The following is a 19,756-nucleotide window of genomic DNA, read 5'->3' as shown; positions in this document are numbered from 1 at the left end:
GTTCTAATTTTAATCCATTCCTTCGCTCTCCCTCCCAAGTTGAATGTGACAGAACACACAATTGAGAAGTATCAAGAATGACAATCTTGTATGGATAAAGTTTTTTTAATAAGTATTTAAAAATAAGTCTCAAACATGTCATTAACGTTCTGTGCAATAGTATCGAAGGTATTTCCACTCTCCATGTTCTATTACTGATTTAGACTACAAAAGAAGAAAATAAAGAAATAAAATTAATTAAATTTATTGCATTAATTAAAATTATCTTATGTATAAACTAATTTATATAAGTTATTCTTTTAACTTAATGAAACATTGACTTTAACTTATACATAAGTTAATTTTTAACTTATCAAAGAAGTTTAATTTAGTTCATATTTTTTCTTCTACAAATACATATTAATAAATTTATACAAACAAGACTGAGATAAATGCTTTCCAAGAATTTTCTGTGACGAGGAGAATGCGTTACACTTACAGGAAGAAACCTACAGTGATTCATGAAGAAAAAGAAAAGAAAAAACTTAGTAGGGAATAATATATCAACTTTTATAAAGTTAATTGCCCACTATAATTAGAGATTGCTTAATTCAAGTTGATTCTCCATGTAAGACTATTTTCCGTTCCAATCTCTCTCTTCAACGAAAAAAAATTACTATTTTTTGTAAAGAATTGGATTAAACAGGCCAATTTTTTGTTTCTATCAAGAATAATTGTTAAGAATTGGATTAAACAGCTTGAAGATTTCTATCAAGAATATTGTTAAGAATTCGATTAAACAGGCCATTTTTTTTTGTTTTTTTCTTTATAACAAGGCCAATTTTTAGTGATTCAGTAATGTAGGCAAAGTTTAATTCAAGAATGACAGCAATCAACAAGAGTTGAGTATAGTAAAAGAATGTAGTTTTTCATAATATGATAAATTAAAGTTTAAATAATCGCTAGAAAAAATATGGCTAAAATATAAGAATAGTCATTTTTTATTTTTTGGTTCTAAATTAGTCCTCTAATTTTTAAAAGTTCTAAAATGATCTCCTTATTTAATTCAGTATAAGTTAATCTTTTAAAAAATTGATTATTTTTAATTTTTAACTTGATTTTAAACATTTGTTATAGATTCGAGACGAAAATTATTTCATTAGATTTACCTACATAAAAACTATAAAAATCAATTTATATTTAAAACAAAAAAAATCCATAAATATAATGAAAATAACATAAAAATGAATCTTATGAATAATAAGAAAAAAATTATATTAGATTTTTAGATTTTTGATTAATCATGAGACTCACTTTTCTTGCGTTTTTCACCTTATTTATATTTCTTATTGGTCCAAAGATTAATTGATTTTATAATTTTCATGTCAATCAATCATGAGAAAATTTTCACATCTTGAATTAATAAAAAAAAATACTCAAAATTTAATAATGAATAATTTTTTAAATGACAAACTTGTCATGAATTTTATGAAGACCATTTTTGAACTATTAAAAGTTAGGAAACTAATTTAGAACAAAAAAAATAAGTTAATGTTCCGAATATGTCACAATCATGCTTGTCTCAAAAAAAATGTGAAAAAAAAGTTGATGACAAAATGACGAATGCCTTGCAATATGAATTTTTAACGAGTGCATGTTTGATTTTCAAAGAAAGATTTTACCAAACATGAACTTGCTTGACAATTTTCTAAATAAGCTACATGAACAAAAGACTTTTCATGCCAATCTGGAATTTAAAAAGACAAAAAGAAAAAAAAAGAAAAAAAAAGAGAGAAGAGAAAGATTCATTGAATATTTTTATCAGTGACAAATTGACAAAACATTCACTAAAATAATTTGCTTTCATCATATCATATATAAAATACAGTGTCCACCGCAATTCATATAAGATAAGCTCTAATTGCCCAATTTCCTTAAACAACCAACTCACCTACACAAAGGAACCAAGATTAACACTAAACATTGGCAACAAAAAAATGAAGCATGCTTCCATCAAAGTTAAAGTATGAAAGCAGATAAACCGTTGAACTCAGGCCATTGAGATTTTTTCACAACAACAAACTGCAAAGGTCACCTTTAGAAGGAAAATTCCCAAATAAACTGTGGCTTGAGGCAACCATTCTTGTCCATGCAATCAATATATACATCCATTCCATGCTTGTAAAACCAAATTGGGGCTATTTTGTACCCCACATTTTTTGGCCTTGAAATTTTATCATGTGGCCAATGGAACCAACAAAAAGCAACACATTATCACCATCCCTTGTATTCTTATGCAGCATAATGCAATGCAGCATAAGTTATGGCTTTTCAACTCTGCAATGCCAAAAATCAATTATCACTCCAACTGAGCTCTACTTGCCTTGCCAGAAGGGGTATGAGAAGCAGTTCTGGGAGAAACTAGAACTGCTTCGTTGGTTGTAGCTTTCATGCCTCCCATATCTTCCAAACGCTTCCATCTGGCCTCACGCTTTGACTTCATATCCTTCTCTTGCGCTTCATTTTCCCGAACTTTGATCATGTACTCTTCATAGAATTCAGGGTCAGTGTCCGCGAATATCTTGCGGACATTTATTGTCAAGCTCTGGACAGCCTGGTTCCAGTGGTTTCGGGCGTTATACTCCAGAGCAGGTAAGACAACGGGAAGTATAATTTTGTAGTTCTGCTTGATTAAGGTCTCAATGTGATCATTATTCCATAAGAACAAAGCCCTCTCAGCTACCTACAAATTAAGAAGCAAACAGATCATATGAAAGAGCATAGGAATAAAGTGATGGTAAAAGTATCCACTATTCAGAATAATGCATCACAATGTCAGTAATATGTGTCATTATTAAGTAATCCTACTAAGAACAATAAAGCCAACTCTATAAATGGGAATACTTTTGCCTAGTTTTTGGGAAAAACATTCACAACAGTGTGTAATAGTAAGATTACTTCTGATTTTATGTCTAAGGGGGAGTTTGTTTCAAAGATTGTCAATTTATTTGTAGGAGAGTAAATTTGGGAATGACATTCTCAAGTTTGGTACAAGCCATAATATTCTTCCCATAGTGAGGGTTGGGTATGTTACTTTTCCAAAGGAATATTGAAGTTTCTTTATAACCTAACTATCTACTTCTATTTCCATGCATACACACTCTTTGAAAAATATTCCCAAAAACATCAAATTCTAAACAAGTGTTTTTAAATTTCTCTAGAAATAACATTCCTAATCAGAGTATTCTTGAGAATATCATTCGTGGTGATGTAATTATATATCTTGAAACAAATGCCTCCTAATACCACTGTTTTTACCATTAATAACAAGGAAACAATAATAGAAACTCACTAAATTATGTACCCTTGACCAAGGAAAGAAAATCCAAAATCTAAGTTGGTGCAATCTTTGTGGTTTGCAGAATTAATACGCCCAACCATTTAGGTTATCTATTTTTTTTGTAGAGACCATTTAGGTTATCTACAAAAAGGCACACCACTCTTCGAATTTCATAGAATTTTTCATCCAAAAATATCATGTTACCAAATGATGTTTCCCACTCTCAAGTCTCAATATTCATCATACTTGCGTACAAAAAATGTTTAACTTAAAAAAAATCATAGTTTTACTCTTGAAAATAACTTATGGTTTATCAAGTATCCAAACAAAAATTTGAACAGAAAAGGCATTAGAATGTTCCAACAGTTGAGATTCTAGTTGCAAATCTGCCCAGTCATGTACTTTAACAAGATAAATATAAACATGCATTTTCAAGTGTATATAATTTTTTAAAAAAACAAAATCCAAAAGAAATAAAAGGACACTGGGGTATGGCAGCTCAGAAACCAATATGTTAAACTTGACCATCCAGCAAGAACACAGACTAGCTATGGAGACATTATTTAAAATATAAGAGTGGTATGATAACCAAAATAAAACATTCAGGGGTCCATTTGTCAAAGCCCCAAAATTAGGGAAGTTCTATTATCCTATTAATAAAGCAAACTCCCACTTTTTGTCTCAACAATTGCTTAAAATCTTCAAAACTATTTTAAGATGATGTAGTAAAAGGAGCACAAGACCAAAGGAGAGGATCCCAAGCAGTACCCATTTTTCTAATTTCAATAATAAAATGAGTTAAAAATCACAAGTCATTGCTCAGACATGATATGTTGATTGGGACAACCTCCTTCCACTCTCCTCTGAAGACATGTACAGGGGGGAAAGGTAGTAATTTTAAATTTTATTTGCATTAGTTTAAGCACACTCATTATAGTGAGACATGGGTATTTTGAGGTGCTTGAAATCCCACATTTAGTAGTATTATAGGATGCTTGGTAGAGCACTTAAGCGGCTTGGTTCTCCCCCTTGATAGCTAGCTTTTAAGGGAGGGTTCCCCAAGTACTTGGGTGCTTTCAATTGGTATCAGAGTTGGTTGCTAGTGTCTCAGAAAGTGCTATACCTACAGATGGGCTGATAAAAAAGGCTTAGTGAAGCATTGTAAAGTACAATTAGCTCTCAGGGCAAGCGCTATGATAGGGACTTGAGTATTACGGGATGCCTAAGCCCCACATTGAGTAGTATGGGATAATGGGATGCTCGTGGAGTAATTAAGTGGTTGGTTCTCCTCCCTTAACAGATAGCTTTTAGAAGAGGGTTCCCCAAGTGCTTGGGTGCTTATCCCTCTTCCAATTTTATTTTCCTTTATGAAGTAGGGATATGTTATAAATTAATTGTTCTCATTCTTCTCATTTTACCAAATGATAAAAAATGCAGACAGGCACAACATCGCTTGTCTTTCCACTACTCCATATAATAAATGCATCCTAAGTTGACTGCTTAACATCTAGGATGTTTTATTTTGGTGAATGCAATATAGAAGAATCTCCTTTCTCAACAAGTATCCCAACATGGACTCATGGAGAAATATGTGCTCCATCATTTCGGTAGCCCAAACCACAACATTTTCACGAGTTGCATTTTCACTGAGTTGAGTTTCCAGTGCAGTCTACATGGATTCCCAACAATCTCCCCTCAAAAAATTAACACAAGTACAAACAACAATTCACTAGCAGATTACCAAAACCCCCATCATGGCAAGTTCGGTTTTAGTCCCTCTAAATTTTTTTATCTGTTTTTCACCCTTCTAATTTTGAAATGCACCATTTTTGGTCCCTCAAGCATTATCTAAACCACATTTCGTCCCTCTATAAAGCATTATCTAAAGCACTTTGCGGACCAATAGTGTTAAACTTCAAAATTAGAGGATGGGAAACGGACAAAAAAACTTAAGGCACTAAAACCGAACTTTGAACATCATAGAGGGACCAAAACATATTTACCCTCCTAAAAATCCGTCAGTAAAACAAAAACAAAAAAGTCTAAGAGAAAACCATAAATATTGGAAACAGCAAAAGAAAGCCACATTAACCAATATCAATTTTCCAAATTAAAGTTCACAAAAGTGAAAATCAAAGGTCATATTATGAATTAAAGGTGAGAACATGTATTATAAACACATTTAAAAAAACTGTGAAATGTATTTGTAACTGCTCCTTGTACTAGTGATAGTAATCCAAATATTAAATTATCTTCGGTGACATTATAATTTGTCTTGTGAGGCTCATGTTTCATGTCTAAACATGAAAAAAAAAAAAAAAATAGGTGTGTTTGATTTTGCTTAATTTAAAGAAACAAATACTTATTTTTGTCCACTTTCCAATAAAGCTTCAAAAAAAGAAAAGAAAAACAATTATTTCTCCAAAAACAATCCCATCCAAACATGCACTAGGATATTATTTGAATATGGAAAGTGGTTTTCTTCACCAAATTTCTACCACCCTGTGTCAAAAATCAGGCACCAACCAAGAAGCAAATATAGGTATCATTTCATCCATTTTGAGGGTTGAGAAATTATCACAGAAAACAAAGAGAAAGTGGAAACAGATGGAAATTACTGTAGTTACCAAACCTGGAAATGTGAACTGCTCAAGCAACGACTTATTTGGCGGAACAAGGGTACCATGCATCGTTGGAACTCTGCAGGTTGAGTTGCTTCCAGGACTTCCTCTAGCTCCCCTATGAACATAATCTCCTTAGAACTATTTGTAATGGGCCAGTATTTTAATAGTCCCCGTATAACAGTATCCGCAAGCTTGCAATCTTTTTCCACAAACTGTGAGATGCAGTAAGATAACTGCTGATGGTACATTGGTATGCATTTTGGTTTATGAAGAGGAATAAGAGCTCGCACAAGAAATAGCTTGTGCTCTTCTTTCAGTGGCAAAGCAAATCCATTAATTATACTTCCCAAAATTTCCAAGAGTTCTGCAATCCCACTGTGTTTCTCAGTTTCAAAAATGAAGCGGTAGAATATATTGTTGATTGCTTTTCTGATGAATGGTCGGTGAACCATAAATTTCCCATAAATACGATGAAGAACTGTCTTCAAGTAATCCCGCTCCCTGGGATCCTCTGAATCAAAAAGGTCTAACAGTCTCAGAACAAATGAATGATCAATATACCTTTTTGCCAACTTTGCATCAGTCTCTGGTGACGTAACGAACCTTAGAAGCAGTTCATACACAATTTGCAAGTAAGGCCAGGCAGGGTCCATGGAAGGCTCCTCCTCATCCACATCAAATGCTTCTAGAACTTTATTCTCACGGGGAGGAGAAATAAATGTCCGGAACAAATTTATAGACACCATTTTTACAATTTCTTGCATCATAACATCTGTAAACTTCCCATTAGCAGTCGAAACATAATCCACAAGTTCTACTAGTGTTTGTCGCTTAATTTCCTTTTCTTTGATGTTCTTTGTAGGGTCAGTGAAGTCAAATAGAACACAGCACATTTGCAGCTTTCTTATAAACAAATTCTGCTTCTCTGAGTTTGGAACATCACGAAAACTTGGCAAGGCTTCATAGGCCGTAACTGGAAAACTCCCATTCAGATTCAGTTTTGAGTTCATAGCTTGGACAATCCTGTCACCATGATTTAATCCAGGAACCAAATTAGAATCAGCAGTGCCTGAAAGAGGTGAAGCAGTTGCATTTCCATGGCTGTAGCCTGCTGCATCGCTGCTCCTTGCACTTGTCGAAGGAGTTGAAGAGGGAGTCAATATCGCCCCTCCTTCACGACTTTCCCCCGATTTGGAGGGCTTCCGAGGGAGCCTATTTAATATCTGCTTGATCATAGCTTAAAATTGGCTCAACTAAAGATTTTTTGTTAGAACACACTCCTTACTGAAACTCTTCAAATCATACAAAGCAGCAACCTCAATTAGCAAGTTAGCCAAGCAAGTGCACTAACTGAATCCCTGACAGAGACAACATCCAATGAAACAATAACCTCTCTTCAACATCACTTCTGTCTTAGCCATCATAAGATAGTATCATCTATGCTATATTTATGAACAAAAAACACTAATTGTAGGCAGCCAGAGGATTCAGCAAAAAACTCCTTATCAACATCCATGGTGCTTCTTATTATGACAAATCTGAAACACACACACCCCAAAAACTCAAAATTACCCCTAAATCCCAAATATATCATTAAAAAAATAACAGGAATCAAACAAAGTAACCCCCTCCCTCTCCTACCATAAATAAATAAAACAACCCTAACAGTTATACCAAGAAACAAACAAATACCCCAAATTTAAAAAATAAATAATTGAAAATTCCCTCGTCAATTGATGCCAACCAACTAATTTATAAAATTATGTAAAATAACATAACACCATAAGTATTAAGAAGTATTAAGAGAGAAACTTTGACTTGTTCATTCAACTACAGTAAGAAGAAAAGGGTTTACCTTAACAATATAGTTGGATCAGAGAGAGACAGGATCTGGGTCGGATCCACGAAAACCCCAGATGGAATTTTGACTGAAAAGTGTCGAGTGGCAATGAAACACGATGTGGAACAACCTTAACAATCGAAATTCCGGGGAAAAAATAAATGGGTGCAGAGGAACAGAGAAAAAGCAGAGGTTTTTTTTGGGGTGGGGGGTGTTACATAGTAAAAGAATTTTGAAGAATTAAGGATGCTGGTCTTTGCCAAAAGAGAAAATTGAAGTGCCTCTTTGAAGGGGCAAGAGAGAGAAAGAGAAAGAGAGAATAAAGGAAGAAGTAGCAAAGCAATCACTGGCTCAAGTAGTAGTTGTTATTTATGGTTTTGCAAGCCCAAAAAACAAATAAAAATGAAGTGTTACTTGATTATTTTGTTCATAATATTTTTCTTTTTCTTCTTTTTTCTCACTTTTCTCTTTTTCACTTTTTTTTTAATTTATCATCAAAGTAAGAAGTTATTTTTTTATTCTGATCAAAGCAAGTACTTATTTTACATGATATAAATATGAATATAACATATAATTTCACTCGATAAAATTAACTTGAAAAGTTAATTAGTAATTACAAATTTTTAAATTAACTTATTAAATTATAAGTATATGATAAAATTAATTATTAAAGTGACGGAAAAATATAAAGTAGTCTAAATGACATATTTAGAAAAGGTAATAAGAAAATTAAATAAATATTTTAAAGATAAAAAAATATATAAAAAATTAGAAATTAGCATTTTAAAAACACCACTTCAAATTCAAGTAGCATTTAAAAAAATGCTATTAAAAAAATGGTAAAAACTATTTAAAAAACTTGTTTATCGAACACTCAAACAAATTTTTCAACTAATAAAAAACACTAAAAGTAAGTTAAAATAATTTGTCAAGCATAACCTTTATTTTAAAATTTAATGTGCATGGACCAATCATTATAATAAACTTAACATATATAATGGATTAGGATTATGGCAGGATGATAGTATAAACTTTTTTCCATCACCATTTTTCTCTGTAACATATCAAGGGAAAAAATTAAAAATAAAAGCAAACTGAAGTTGAATATTTTTTTTCGCTGCATACAAGGGGCAAACGCCCAAAACCAAAGGAAAAGTTACCCAAGGCTAACAATATCAGCATGAAAGGCAGATACCACAAAGCCAAGTATATCTAAAAAATAAACTATTCCCTCATCTAGGGAGAGACCTTTCTTAGCTAACAGGTCTGCAACCTTGTTGCACTCTCTATAAACATGTGAAAATTGAACTGTCATAGCAGGCATGATAGAGGCCTGAATCGCATCCAATATCAGCTTTTCATGCTGATTTGGGTTGGCTAATCCTTTAACCATTTGGATAGCATCATTTGCATGTGAATGAATTTCCAGGTTCCTATACCATTTCTCCTTAGCCAAGTTGATTCCATGAAGCATGCCCCATAATTTAGATTGGATAATTAGTAGTATCTCAGTTTGCAAGCAAAAAGCTCCTAGGAAATTACCTAAGTAGTATCTTAGTCTGTACAGTTCCCATAGGAGGAAGGACCCACCATAAGTTGGCTCTTGTAGTGTTATTTTCCAAAACCACTTCAGACAGAGAGTCATCAAGCTTCATATCGTGCTCCAGGTTGACCAGCTTCTCGAAAATGAACTTGTTCTGTCTTTGTCGGATCACGTCCAACAAGATTACAAATCGCCTATGCCATTCAGAATATTAAGTGATGGATACACACTAATATTCTTAGTGAGCCAATCTTCAAGAGAATCAGCAAAAAATAAAACGTTAGTAAAACCAGGCCCAACTTCCTTCCAAATACTCCTTGCCTTCTCACAGACTCTCAAGCAATGCAAGATTGTCTCGGGTTCCTTTTTGCACATAGGACACAAGAAATCAGTAGAGATTTTTTTGTTCCATTAAGCAATATTCGTTGGGAGAGCTCCTCTTGCAATTTTCCACAACAGTACCCTTCCTCTCTCATATCCTTTCCACCTCCAAATCAGCCTAAAAATGGGAATTTTCTCCTTACCATCCAATTGAGCAGCTAGTCTATAAGCACTCGGAATATCCAAAATACTCTAGGTATTCTCGGTATTGTTAATTGCTGAGAATGTGATAGCAACAATTCAAGGCCAAGAAGAATCACAAAAAGGCCCTCAAGATGGGAGGAGTTCATTCACTAAGCAGTTATCAACAGAAGGATAGTATAGGAATTTAAGGAATTTACCTTGTAGTGCTCGTGTAGTGCTTGTCCCTCTTATTATTGCTGATATTTTCCGTTAGCGCCTATCCCTGCTAGTGCTTGTCCCCCACTATCCATTCGGTTATGGCTTGTCCCCTGTGTGCTGGCAAGACCGTTAGGACTAATGACTATCGTTTTCCATATTCACTTGCTATAAATATATGTAATGAATAAAGGGAAGGCAATGAGAAATTTCAGAACTTCTCGCTTCGTACCTTTCATTCTAGAGGAAGTTTCTGGACTCTAATTCAGGAACAAAGCTTTATCCATCAATTGGTGCTTTCATTGATCCCTCCCATGGCCGATAACACCCGTTCCCACACCCTATCCCGCTTAGAAGAAGTTGTTACCCTCCTTACCTAAAACCAAAAATACCCTCACCACCACCCAGAATTCCTTGCACTCCAAGCTAGACGAGATCGTCTCTCGCCTTCACACCCTAGAAACCCCCCCCCCCCATTCACCCAGACCTTCTCCCCTTCGCATGAATCTCGATGTTCCCCGATTCGACGACACCAATGCTCCTACCTGGATATTCAAGATCAATCAATTTTTTGAATATCACCGTACTCCAAAGGACGAGCGTCTTCAGGTTGCTTCCTTTTACCTCGACGGCGCTGCACTGAGTTGGTTTCAGTGGATGTATCGTAACGGTCAGTTGCCCTCCTGGTCACCCTGTTCAAATTATCACAACAAGGGTCAGTGAACTCGTACCTTGCGGAATTCGAAGCTCTGGCGAATCGCATTGTGGGTCTCCCTACCCCTTTCCTCCTTAGTTGTTTCATCTCAGGTCTCTCATCGGACATATGTCGCGAGGTGCTTGCCTTGCAGCCTTTGTCCCTGGTCCAGGCGGTGGCTCTAGCCCGACTTCAGGAGGATAAAAATTAACGATGCTCGCCGCTCTTCTCGTCCTCGCCCACCTCCACTACCACCACCAATTTCCGCCGTTACCCTTCTTCCTTCACCACCCCTTCCTCCCCTTTTGACAGCCCCACCAAAAACCACTTACAAACGCCTTACCCAGGCTGAGATGGCCTCACCCGCGAGCGCGGCCTATGCTACAATTGCGATGAGCGTTATGGCCCGAACCATCGTTGTCGTGACAAATTCTTCCTTTTCGTTGCTTCCGAGGATGATGAGCTCTTGAACTCCGACCCTCCTGCTTCTCCTAAAGAAACACAACCCTCCCCTACCCCAACAGACCACCCCCCCAGCTCAATTAAGCCTTCACGCCTTGTTTGGCCACCCTGTATCAATGACATTGCGTGTCATTGGCAGTATCAAGGGTCACGAGGTTGTCATCCTCGTTGACAATGGGAGTACAAACAACTTTGTACACGACCACTTAGCTCATTTCCTTCACCTTGCTACCAACCTATTCCCCGACTAGCCGTCATGGTTGGCAATGGCACCGAGATAGCTTGCGACAAGGTGTGCCGCGATGTTGCCGTTTTGATTCAAGGCCACGAATTTAACCTAGACTTATACGTCATGGCATTAGGTGGCACAGATTTAGTTCTGGGTGTGGCTTGGCTCAAACTCTTAGGCCCAATCACCACAGACTATTCACACCTAACAATGAGTTTTATGTACCACGGACAACCCATCATTATCCAAGGCAGCATCACACCAGGCCCATTCGGGATCACTCATGGCCAGGTTAAGCGTATGATGTCCACACAACGAGTTGTGACCCTATTCCACATCCAACTTTAGGACAGAGACCCAGTTACTTTCGGTAACCCCATTATTCCACCACTATTACATTGTCTCCTCGACAAATACTCCCACCTTTTCCAAACCCCTACCCTTCTACTACCATCTCATCCTACAAACCATACCATTCACCTTGAACCAAATTCGAAACTCGTCAATGTCTGCTCCTACCAGTACCCTTACTACTAGAAGCAAGAAATCGAACGGCAAGTGGACGTTATGCTCCAGCGTCAGCTCATCCGCCCGAGTCGCAGTCCCTATTCTTCTCCTGTATTGTTAGTAAAGAAGAAGGATGGCACATGGAGGTTCTGCGTGAATTACCGTGCTCTGAATATAATAACCATTAAGGATCGCTTTCCTCTCCCAACCATTGATGAACTTCTCGACGATCTGGGCCACTCCTCCTGGTTTTCGAAGATGGACTTAGCCCAAGGTTTCCACCAAATTCGCATGGTAGAGCATGATGTCCCTAAAACAGCCTTTCATACTCATCAGGGTCACTACGAGTACTTCGTTATGCCCTTCGACCTCTGTAATGCACCTTCCACATTTCAAGCTACAATGAATGCCCTGTTCCGCCAATACATTCGTAAATTTGTATTGGTTTTCTTCAATGATATCTTGGTCTACAGTCACGATCTCCAGTCCCACCTCGACAATCTCGATTGTGTCTTACGAACTCTACAACAGGGAGATTTTCACCTAAAACAATTCAAGGCCAAGAAGAATTACAAAAAGGCCCTCAGGATGGGAGGAGTTCATTCACTAAGCAGTTATCAGTAGAAGGATAGTATAGGAATTTAAGGAATTTACCCTGTAGTGCTCATGTAGTGCTTGTCCATCTTATTATTGTTGATATTTTTCGTTAGTGCCTATCCCTACTAGTGGTTGTCCCCCACTATCCATTTGGTTATGGCTTGTCCCCTGTGTGCTGGCAAGACCGTTAGGACTAATGACTATCGTTTTCCATATTCACTTGCTAAAATATATGTAATGAATAAAGGGAAGGCAATGAAAAATTTCAGAACTTCTAACTTCGTACCTTTCATTCTGGAGGAAGTTTCTGGCCTCTAATTCAGGATATAAGTGTCCCATTTAGTACATTAAAAATATAGTTAAATGCAAATACGTTTTATGCAACGAAAACATATTATAGAATACAATTTTCTAGAACAACAATATAAGACTTTTTTACCTAAATAATAAAAATAAATGAATTATTTATCCAAATAATACATCTGAGAAATTATTTATATGTATCATACAAATTATTTAATAGGTGAGAAATTAATTTCCCAAACTAATTTCTCACATGTTGTTTTCTTTACACAATTAAGAAATCGGTTCTTGTATTTCTTTTTAGTAGATGTTTAGAAATTCATCCCAAACGTCTCTTTGTTTTTTTTAAAACCCAATTATGAAATCAGTCTTGCATGAACTGATTTCTTAATTGTTTTTATTTTTATGTTTTTTGTTATTTTTTTAAAAAAATATTTGTTTTTTATTAGTTGATAAAAAATGAAATTTTATTCTGCATATGTTGTTATTTAATTTTATATTAATTTTTTTGTTTAAAATTCTTTCCAAAATTTTCTTTTAAATTAATTTATTTTAAAGAAAACACTTGTAATTCATTTTTATCAAATAGTATTTTAAAAAAAAATAATCCAAAAATAAAATATTTAGAATAGGTGACATAATTTGAAAGTAAATGTTGTTAAAAGAACAGATGAAATCAAGTTTATCTAGATTGAAGAAGACAAAAAAAATAAAACTTAGATAAATAACTCATGGAGGTAACTTTTTGGCCTATTTTATTCATGTTTATGATATTTTATCGATCGAATGTTAGTGTAGCTGTTAATAGTCTTTTACGACTAACATTTGTATAGAAAAGTTTTCAAAAATGTATATATTTCTCCCAATTTATGGTTCTTTTTGGTAGGATTGTAAATATTTCTTGTTTAGTTTTTATATTTGCTCATTAGAAGTTTTCCATATGAATTTAATGTAAATTTCACTTCAATTTCAGGTAAAAAGGAGAAAAATTTGAAGATGCAAAAGTTGTTGTCTCGCTAAGCCTGGACCGTGCACTTAGCGAGACTCAACCACTAAGCGAGACATCAGTCGCTTAGCGAGTGAGATGAATATTGAAGAGAATCTGCCATGTCATCACGTGCTCAACGCGACATCAGCTCGTTCAGCGAGAAGATTTTCTCTTTTGCGCTTAGCGCGAGAATGGCGCTAAGCCAAATTTCACTTACTCGCGCTAAGCGCGAAAATGGCGCTAAGCACGCCTTCACGGACAAAAAGCCATTTTTAAGCCTGAATTGCAGAGAATGAAAGAGAGAGGTCTGAATAGACTACATGAGCCTAGTGTTGAACGAAGAACAGAGGAAAAGCTTAGCAAGGAAGAAAAATGCCCTAACTTTTAGGTAGATTTTAGGTTTAGGAGTGATTCCTAGGTTCCTAGAGGTGGAGGAGACATCCCCACAACTTTGTAATCTAGTATTTTCTCTGAAACCCTTCTCCTATTTGTGAAAGGTATTGCTTTGTAATGGAGGGCTAGAATCCTTTGTTGGGAAATTCCGCTGAGTACTTGATGTAAATATTATTACTATCTATTTGAAGTTGTTTTTATGTGTTTAATGTTTCTATCTATGCTTATGTTATGCATGCTTGCTTGTTGATCACCCATTTGTGTGTAAGGTTAGGAGCTTTAGCATTGAAAAATGTACTGCATCCTTAGAACTGGATAGGGCAGGGCTAGGTTATTGAACTGTCGGACACGGAGTGCAATAATTTAGTTTTTATCATGCTGTAATTGTAATGTTGTTCGGTTAGGCTGAGTTCAACAAGAGACATCTGAGAATGAAGTTTAATTTGAATTAGGCCAAACTCGCGAGACATCGGTGTTTGGTATTTGTGCTTTCAGCATAGAACACAAAAATAATTTCAAGTAGAGAAAAACCCTAATTGCATCAAGTATCTTAGTAGAAGGACCCAACGCTTTTACATATCTATTTTCACACTCACTTGCTCACAATTACTGTTTTTACTTAGAATAGAATTACTTCTGTTTTTACTTCATGATAATCAATTCTTTACGCAAATGCCTATTTATTGAATGATGCTTTGCCAAGTAAAACAAGTTCCCTGAGTTCGATACTTGGTTCACACCGTTTTAGTTATTTACTTGACAACCCGGTACACTTGCCAGTTAGATTTCACATCCACAAAAAGTAGTACCAGGATGCGAACAGTAGCCCCATAAATATAAATTGTGGGTTAAATATAAATTTTATTAACTTCAAAGTAATTTTAATTTTTTTATAGAAAAATTAAAAAATTAAAAAATAGAAATGAAAAGAAAATGGAAATCCACTATGGAAAAACATATTTCAATCATACAACATTTTTTATTTTTTTTCATTTTATTTTCATTTCAATCAATAATAGGAATCATGTCACCATCGCAATACACGAGTGGATACACTCTCCACGTTTTAAGCAATATGGTGAATATCAAACAAAGGTGTTTAGTTGCATCTAATCCCTATTGCTATATATATTAGGTGATAAAGTATTCTCCTATGACTCATACTAATGGTTGAGATTGCACCGACAATATAAATGGTTTAATGAATTACAGTTGGTTTGTTCGATTAGAAAAAATGGTGTTCAATCAAATCATCTCGTAAAAAGCATCGTCCAGTCACATCGTCTCGAAACAAGCAATGTGAGATCAAATTGTCTAGGAAAAAGTAATGTGGGGTTCAAATCATCTCAAAAAAAGCAATGTCCAGTCAACTCATCTCAGAATAATGCAGTGCCCAGTCAATTAATGCATTGTTCAGTGTTCAATAAATTAACAAGGGAAAACTGACAATCATCATAGTATGACATAATTAACAAGGGCAATTAATGTCGTATGTATCCACCAATTCCATATTTGGAAGGTTGTTTGTTTCTTGTCGGTTGTCGACGTACTCGTCCATGTTCTTGTGGTTGAAGTTGTTCATCAAGAACAGCAAGTTCCTCTTCCCAGATGAAGTCATTAATATTTGGTTGATTGGTTGAAGAACTGGTGACAATCGTTTGGTGAAAGGATGAAAATAAAGGTATGAACATACTTTGCATGTACGCATAAGCAAATTTCGAAGTTCAAAGATTTGTACCTATGAGGTTACTCATAAAGTCTTTTTCACTAGCACTGAAGAACTGCAGATTATACCCATAATCTTGATGATGAGGTTGTTGTGGCATAAATTTACATGATTGAGGAGGTGGTTTTAGTCCTTCATCATGCATGCTAGCAATGGCTGGTGGCTTTGTGGTGGAGGATGTTGTTCAGTTTTCATCTTTGGAATTGAGTGAGATGTGGTGGCAAATTTTGGATGAGTTGCAAACTATGTTAGGAAAACTTTTGAATTTGCTCAGTACCAATTCATCTAATAACTCATATGTTCAAGATCTCCTTAAATAGGTTGGTCGATTAACACATATTTGTGTCTTTCCTTCCAAATTGCAATCCACTGTTGATGCTCTTCTACCCAATTTGTGTCATTGTGTTCTCTCATGTCAATATGATAGAGTTTGTCAAAATTATGTCATAGATTTGATATGTCTTTAAAAATTCCAAATTGGAGCATGACCCTGTTCGTTTTCTGCCATACTACCACTAGGAAACAAATTAAAGTGACACAAGCACTTCATATTTTTGGAATCCTTGTATGCATGTTTTGGCAGAAATGACTCAAACCTTATGTAAGGCATTCAATGGAACTGAAAAAATAGTCTGCATCAATAATTTATAAAATAACGTAATTGATGTTTGAATAAATAAAACAAAAATAATGATTCAACCTCATCGTTATGCATGTTATCAAATCTTGATTTGTAGCATATAACATCATCGTGTTGGATTCCAAAAAATTATAGCCCTTTGTCACTCCATTTAGTGAAATGTAATATGTTAGTGTCAAATACATTACCAAAAATGGTTTTTGTTTAAGTGATAAATTTTTGTTTACCTAGTTGCAAATGGATATAACGGTTGACGCTTGACCCTTGGTTGAATGAATGACATGCGATACCATGCCCGAGACTGCAACAACACTATACATCCTCCCATTTTTTTGATGATGGATAAATTGTCATAAACATTTCTCTGTACAAATGTGCTAAACATGTCAAATCTCAATTGTACCATCCTGCCTGTTCAAGATTTGCTAACAGAGGTAGATACATCAGGTGAACTTTGTTTCCTGACTTGTCTAATTGGTCCTAAAATGTATGCCTACAATGGGGTGCTAATTATTGTTGCGTGGATTTTGCTGGGAGAGTCAGCATGTTTTCTTTTAACCATTTTAGTTTTAGTGTTGATCCCACTAGTGCATTCTTTGGGGGAACAACACGTATATATTTTGCACACATTTGTTCCCAATCATAATATGTTAGGTCATTAATTGGTTTTCCATCAACGCATAAACTCAGGTGAAGAGCAACATCTTCCAAAGTGACTATGCATTCACCAACTAGAAGATGAAATATGTGTGACTCAGGTCTCCACCTTTCAACCAAAGCAGTCAGTGTTGTTGACTTTAATCTGTTCAAGCTTTGCAACATATGAAAACTCAACTTGAACCAACAAAGATTCAATTATGTGATCTAGAGAAGGCATAGCTTGAGTGTATGATCGGATTACATCATTTGTTACCTATAGAAATCAAAATAATAGCAACATGAATATTTTTAAATCATAACATAATTAACATTCAATTATAAAAAATATATTGCATACTTCTCCGGATCTATGAAAGTGTCGTTTCCAAAGAAGAGGAGCAGTTCTAAAGTTTATGGTTTAGGCTTTGGTACTAACATCAAGAAGAAGTTAAAAAGGGATATATAAGAACAAGAGAAAGTGAGTCTGTAAGTGTATATGATGGCAATACATCCATTGTATTTATAGAAAAAATTTAATAGTAACACAATTTATTTTGTGTGATATTGGTCGTTCAACGTGCGTTGCTCCAATCAGTATTATCTAGGCCGATGATTTTGTCAATGAGATCTTGGTCGTTCTTTTGAAGTGCATGTGATAAGTTATTAAACATTATAAATATAATCTGCACTGAGGCAGTCTAATACATCACCTCAATCAGAAACCTTACTACTACCCTAAATCCTAAACCCTAAACCATGACTTCATCATCAGTCACTACAATTGTGTATTACAATGGTGTCATCACAACAACTAAACATGGTTCAATGTTTATAAGCGGTTCATCAAAGATCATTGAACTTGACAATAGAATGTCACTTGATGAATTGAAACAAGCTATTGGAAACAAGATTAGTCTACCAAATGATAAAGTGGTCGTGGATATATATTTTCAATGTCATGTACCATTTGTTAGTGATTGTTTTCAGTACAGGGCAGCATACTGCAAGATGATGAAAACATAATTACTATGTTTTTAATATTGAAGAAACAATCCAACCTTATATGCCTTGAGTTATATCTTACCACCGTAACACACCCACACAAACATGGGCACAACCACCATCAATTTCTGCAAGCTCTTTGAATTTGGAGGGTTTGGATGAATACCTCAATGAATCAATGAACCTTGAATCGAGTTTTGAAGAAACCACCCCTAATTTATTTGATTGTTGATAACTGCTAAATATAAGTTTTTTGTGATAATGAAAATATCCTTAAAAATGATTATTTAGCAGTTATTCATGCTTAAATTGTTAAGAACTTATGTTGTTCCTATTCATGACTTGCAGATATGAAAAGGAGGGATTAAAAGCCTAAAAGTTGAAGGAAATAAGCAGAAAATTGAATAAGGCCCAGCCCATAGCGCGCTCAGTGCGCAAGGCGCGCTTAGCACGAAGACAAGCACTTGAGCTAAGTGAAGGAGAGGCGCGCTAAGCGCAAATTCAAGCACTCGTGCTAAGCGAGCAGAACGTGCTAAGTGAGAGCACGCAGGCCCAAGTCCACTCCAACATTTATAAAAAGAGAGTCAAGCCAAGGAGAAAAGACACCGAGTTTCAGAGCACTCTAATACACACCCAAAACCTGAGAACTCTCCCTTAGGGAATTCTTTCTTCTCTTTCATCATTTTCTATTCCCTTCTTCCATCCCTTCTCCTCCACCAATTCTTATATCCCTTTTTCAGTGTAAGGACCCTTATGGCTATGAGAGGCTAAACCCTTAGTTAGGGTCTGGCAGGCCTAAAAAGCCAATAGATGTATTATATACTTCATATTTATCAATGCAACAAGTGTTTTCTATCTTATTATCCTTTCTTACTTTTAATTTCTTGCATCACTCATCCTTGCATTATTTTGGGGGTTAGGTGCTCGACAGAGGATAATCCTTAATAGAAATACAAGGAAGGTCTTGTATGCATCCGGTTTAGGAATTAGTCGCTCGATAGAGGGTAATTTCTAATAGAACTAAAAGGAAGGGGTATCTTAATAAAATCATTGCTAGACATAGAGTTATTGCATTATGCCCATGCATTAAAGCAAATATCTAGAATTAGAACTTCATGCATTTTATCTGTTGAATCTTTGCAAAGACATTTGGAAGATAGATAGGTAAAATAGACTTGTCATCGTGAGACATTAGGGGCAAGTAGTCTAATAGATGTGGGTAGGATAAATTCACGTGATTGATAAAGAAAAATAAAAAACAATACATCTTAGGCAAACAAGGCATGATAGGTCCTAACATTTTCATTTTATTGAATTTCCTACTAATTCTTTTGTTTCCTATTAATTTCTTTGTCTACTAATATCTGTTATTTTTACTATTCTTGCTACTTATCCTTTACCTCATTTTATCTCCTCTCTTATAAACTGAAAATTATACAACACAAGTACAAAACAAAGTCCTTGTGGAAATCGACACCCGAACTTCCGAGTTTTTACTACTTGGACATTTGGTACACTTGTCAAACGGTT

General features: G+C 35.3%; 1 protein-coding gene across 2 annotated transcripts; it reads right to left on the bottom strand.

Annotated features, from left to right (window-relative positions):
* Positions 1 to 1,822: 1,822 nt before the first annotated feature.
* On the bottom strand, positions 1,823 to 8,151 carry LOC100807697 (serine/threonine protein phosphatase 2A 57 kDa regulatory subunit B' theta isoform). 2 transcript variants are annotated; one of them, XM_006604035.3, is made up of 3 exons: positions 7,799 to 8,151; positions 5,952 to 7,481; positions 1,823 to 2,722 (listed from the first exon to the last, which is right to left on the bottom strand). In XM_006604035.3, exons 2-3 carry the CDS (start codon positions 7,176 to 7,178, stop codon positions 2,339 to 2,341), a joined length of 1,611 nt encoding a protein of 536 aa, XP_006604098.1. In that variant the 5' UTR covers positions 7,179 to 7,481; positions 7,799 to 8,151; the 3' UTR covers positions 1,823 to 2,338. The 2 variants fall into 2 exon arrangements, with proteins under 2 accessions (XP_006604098.1, XP_003553878.1); XM_003553830.4 differs by having other exon boundaries at positions 5,952 to 7,301; positions 7,799 to 8,138.
* Between the last annotated feature and the right edge of the window lie 11,605 nt (positions 8,152 to 19,756).

The sequence above is a fragment of the Glycine max genome, chromosome 19 (genome assembly GCF_000004515.6).
Source record: "Glycine max cultivar Williams 82 chromosome 19, Glycine_max_v4.0, whole genome shotgun sequence".
In the NCBI taxonomy this organism is placed as follows: Eukaryota; Viridiplantae; Streptophyta; class Magnoliopsida; order Fabales; family Fabaceae; genus Glycine; species Glycine max.
This window is presented reverse-complemented; position numbering and strand designations above follow the sequence as displayed.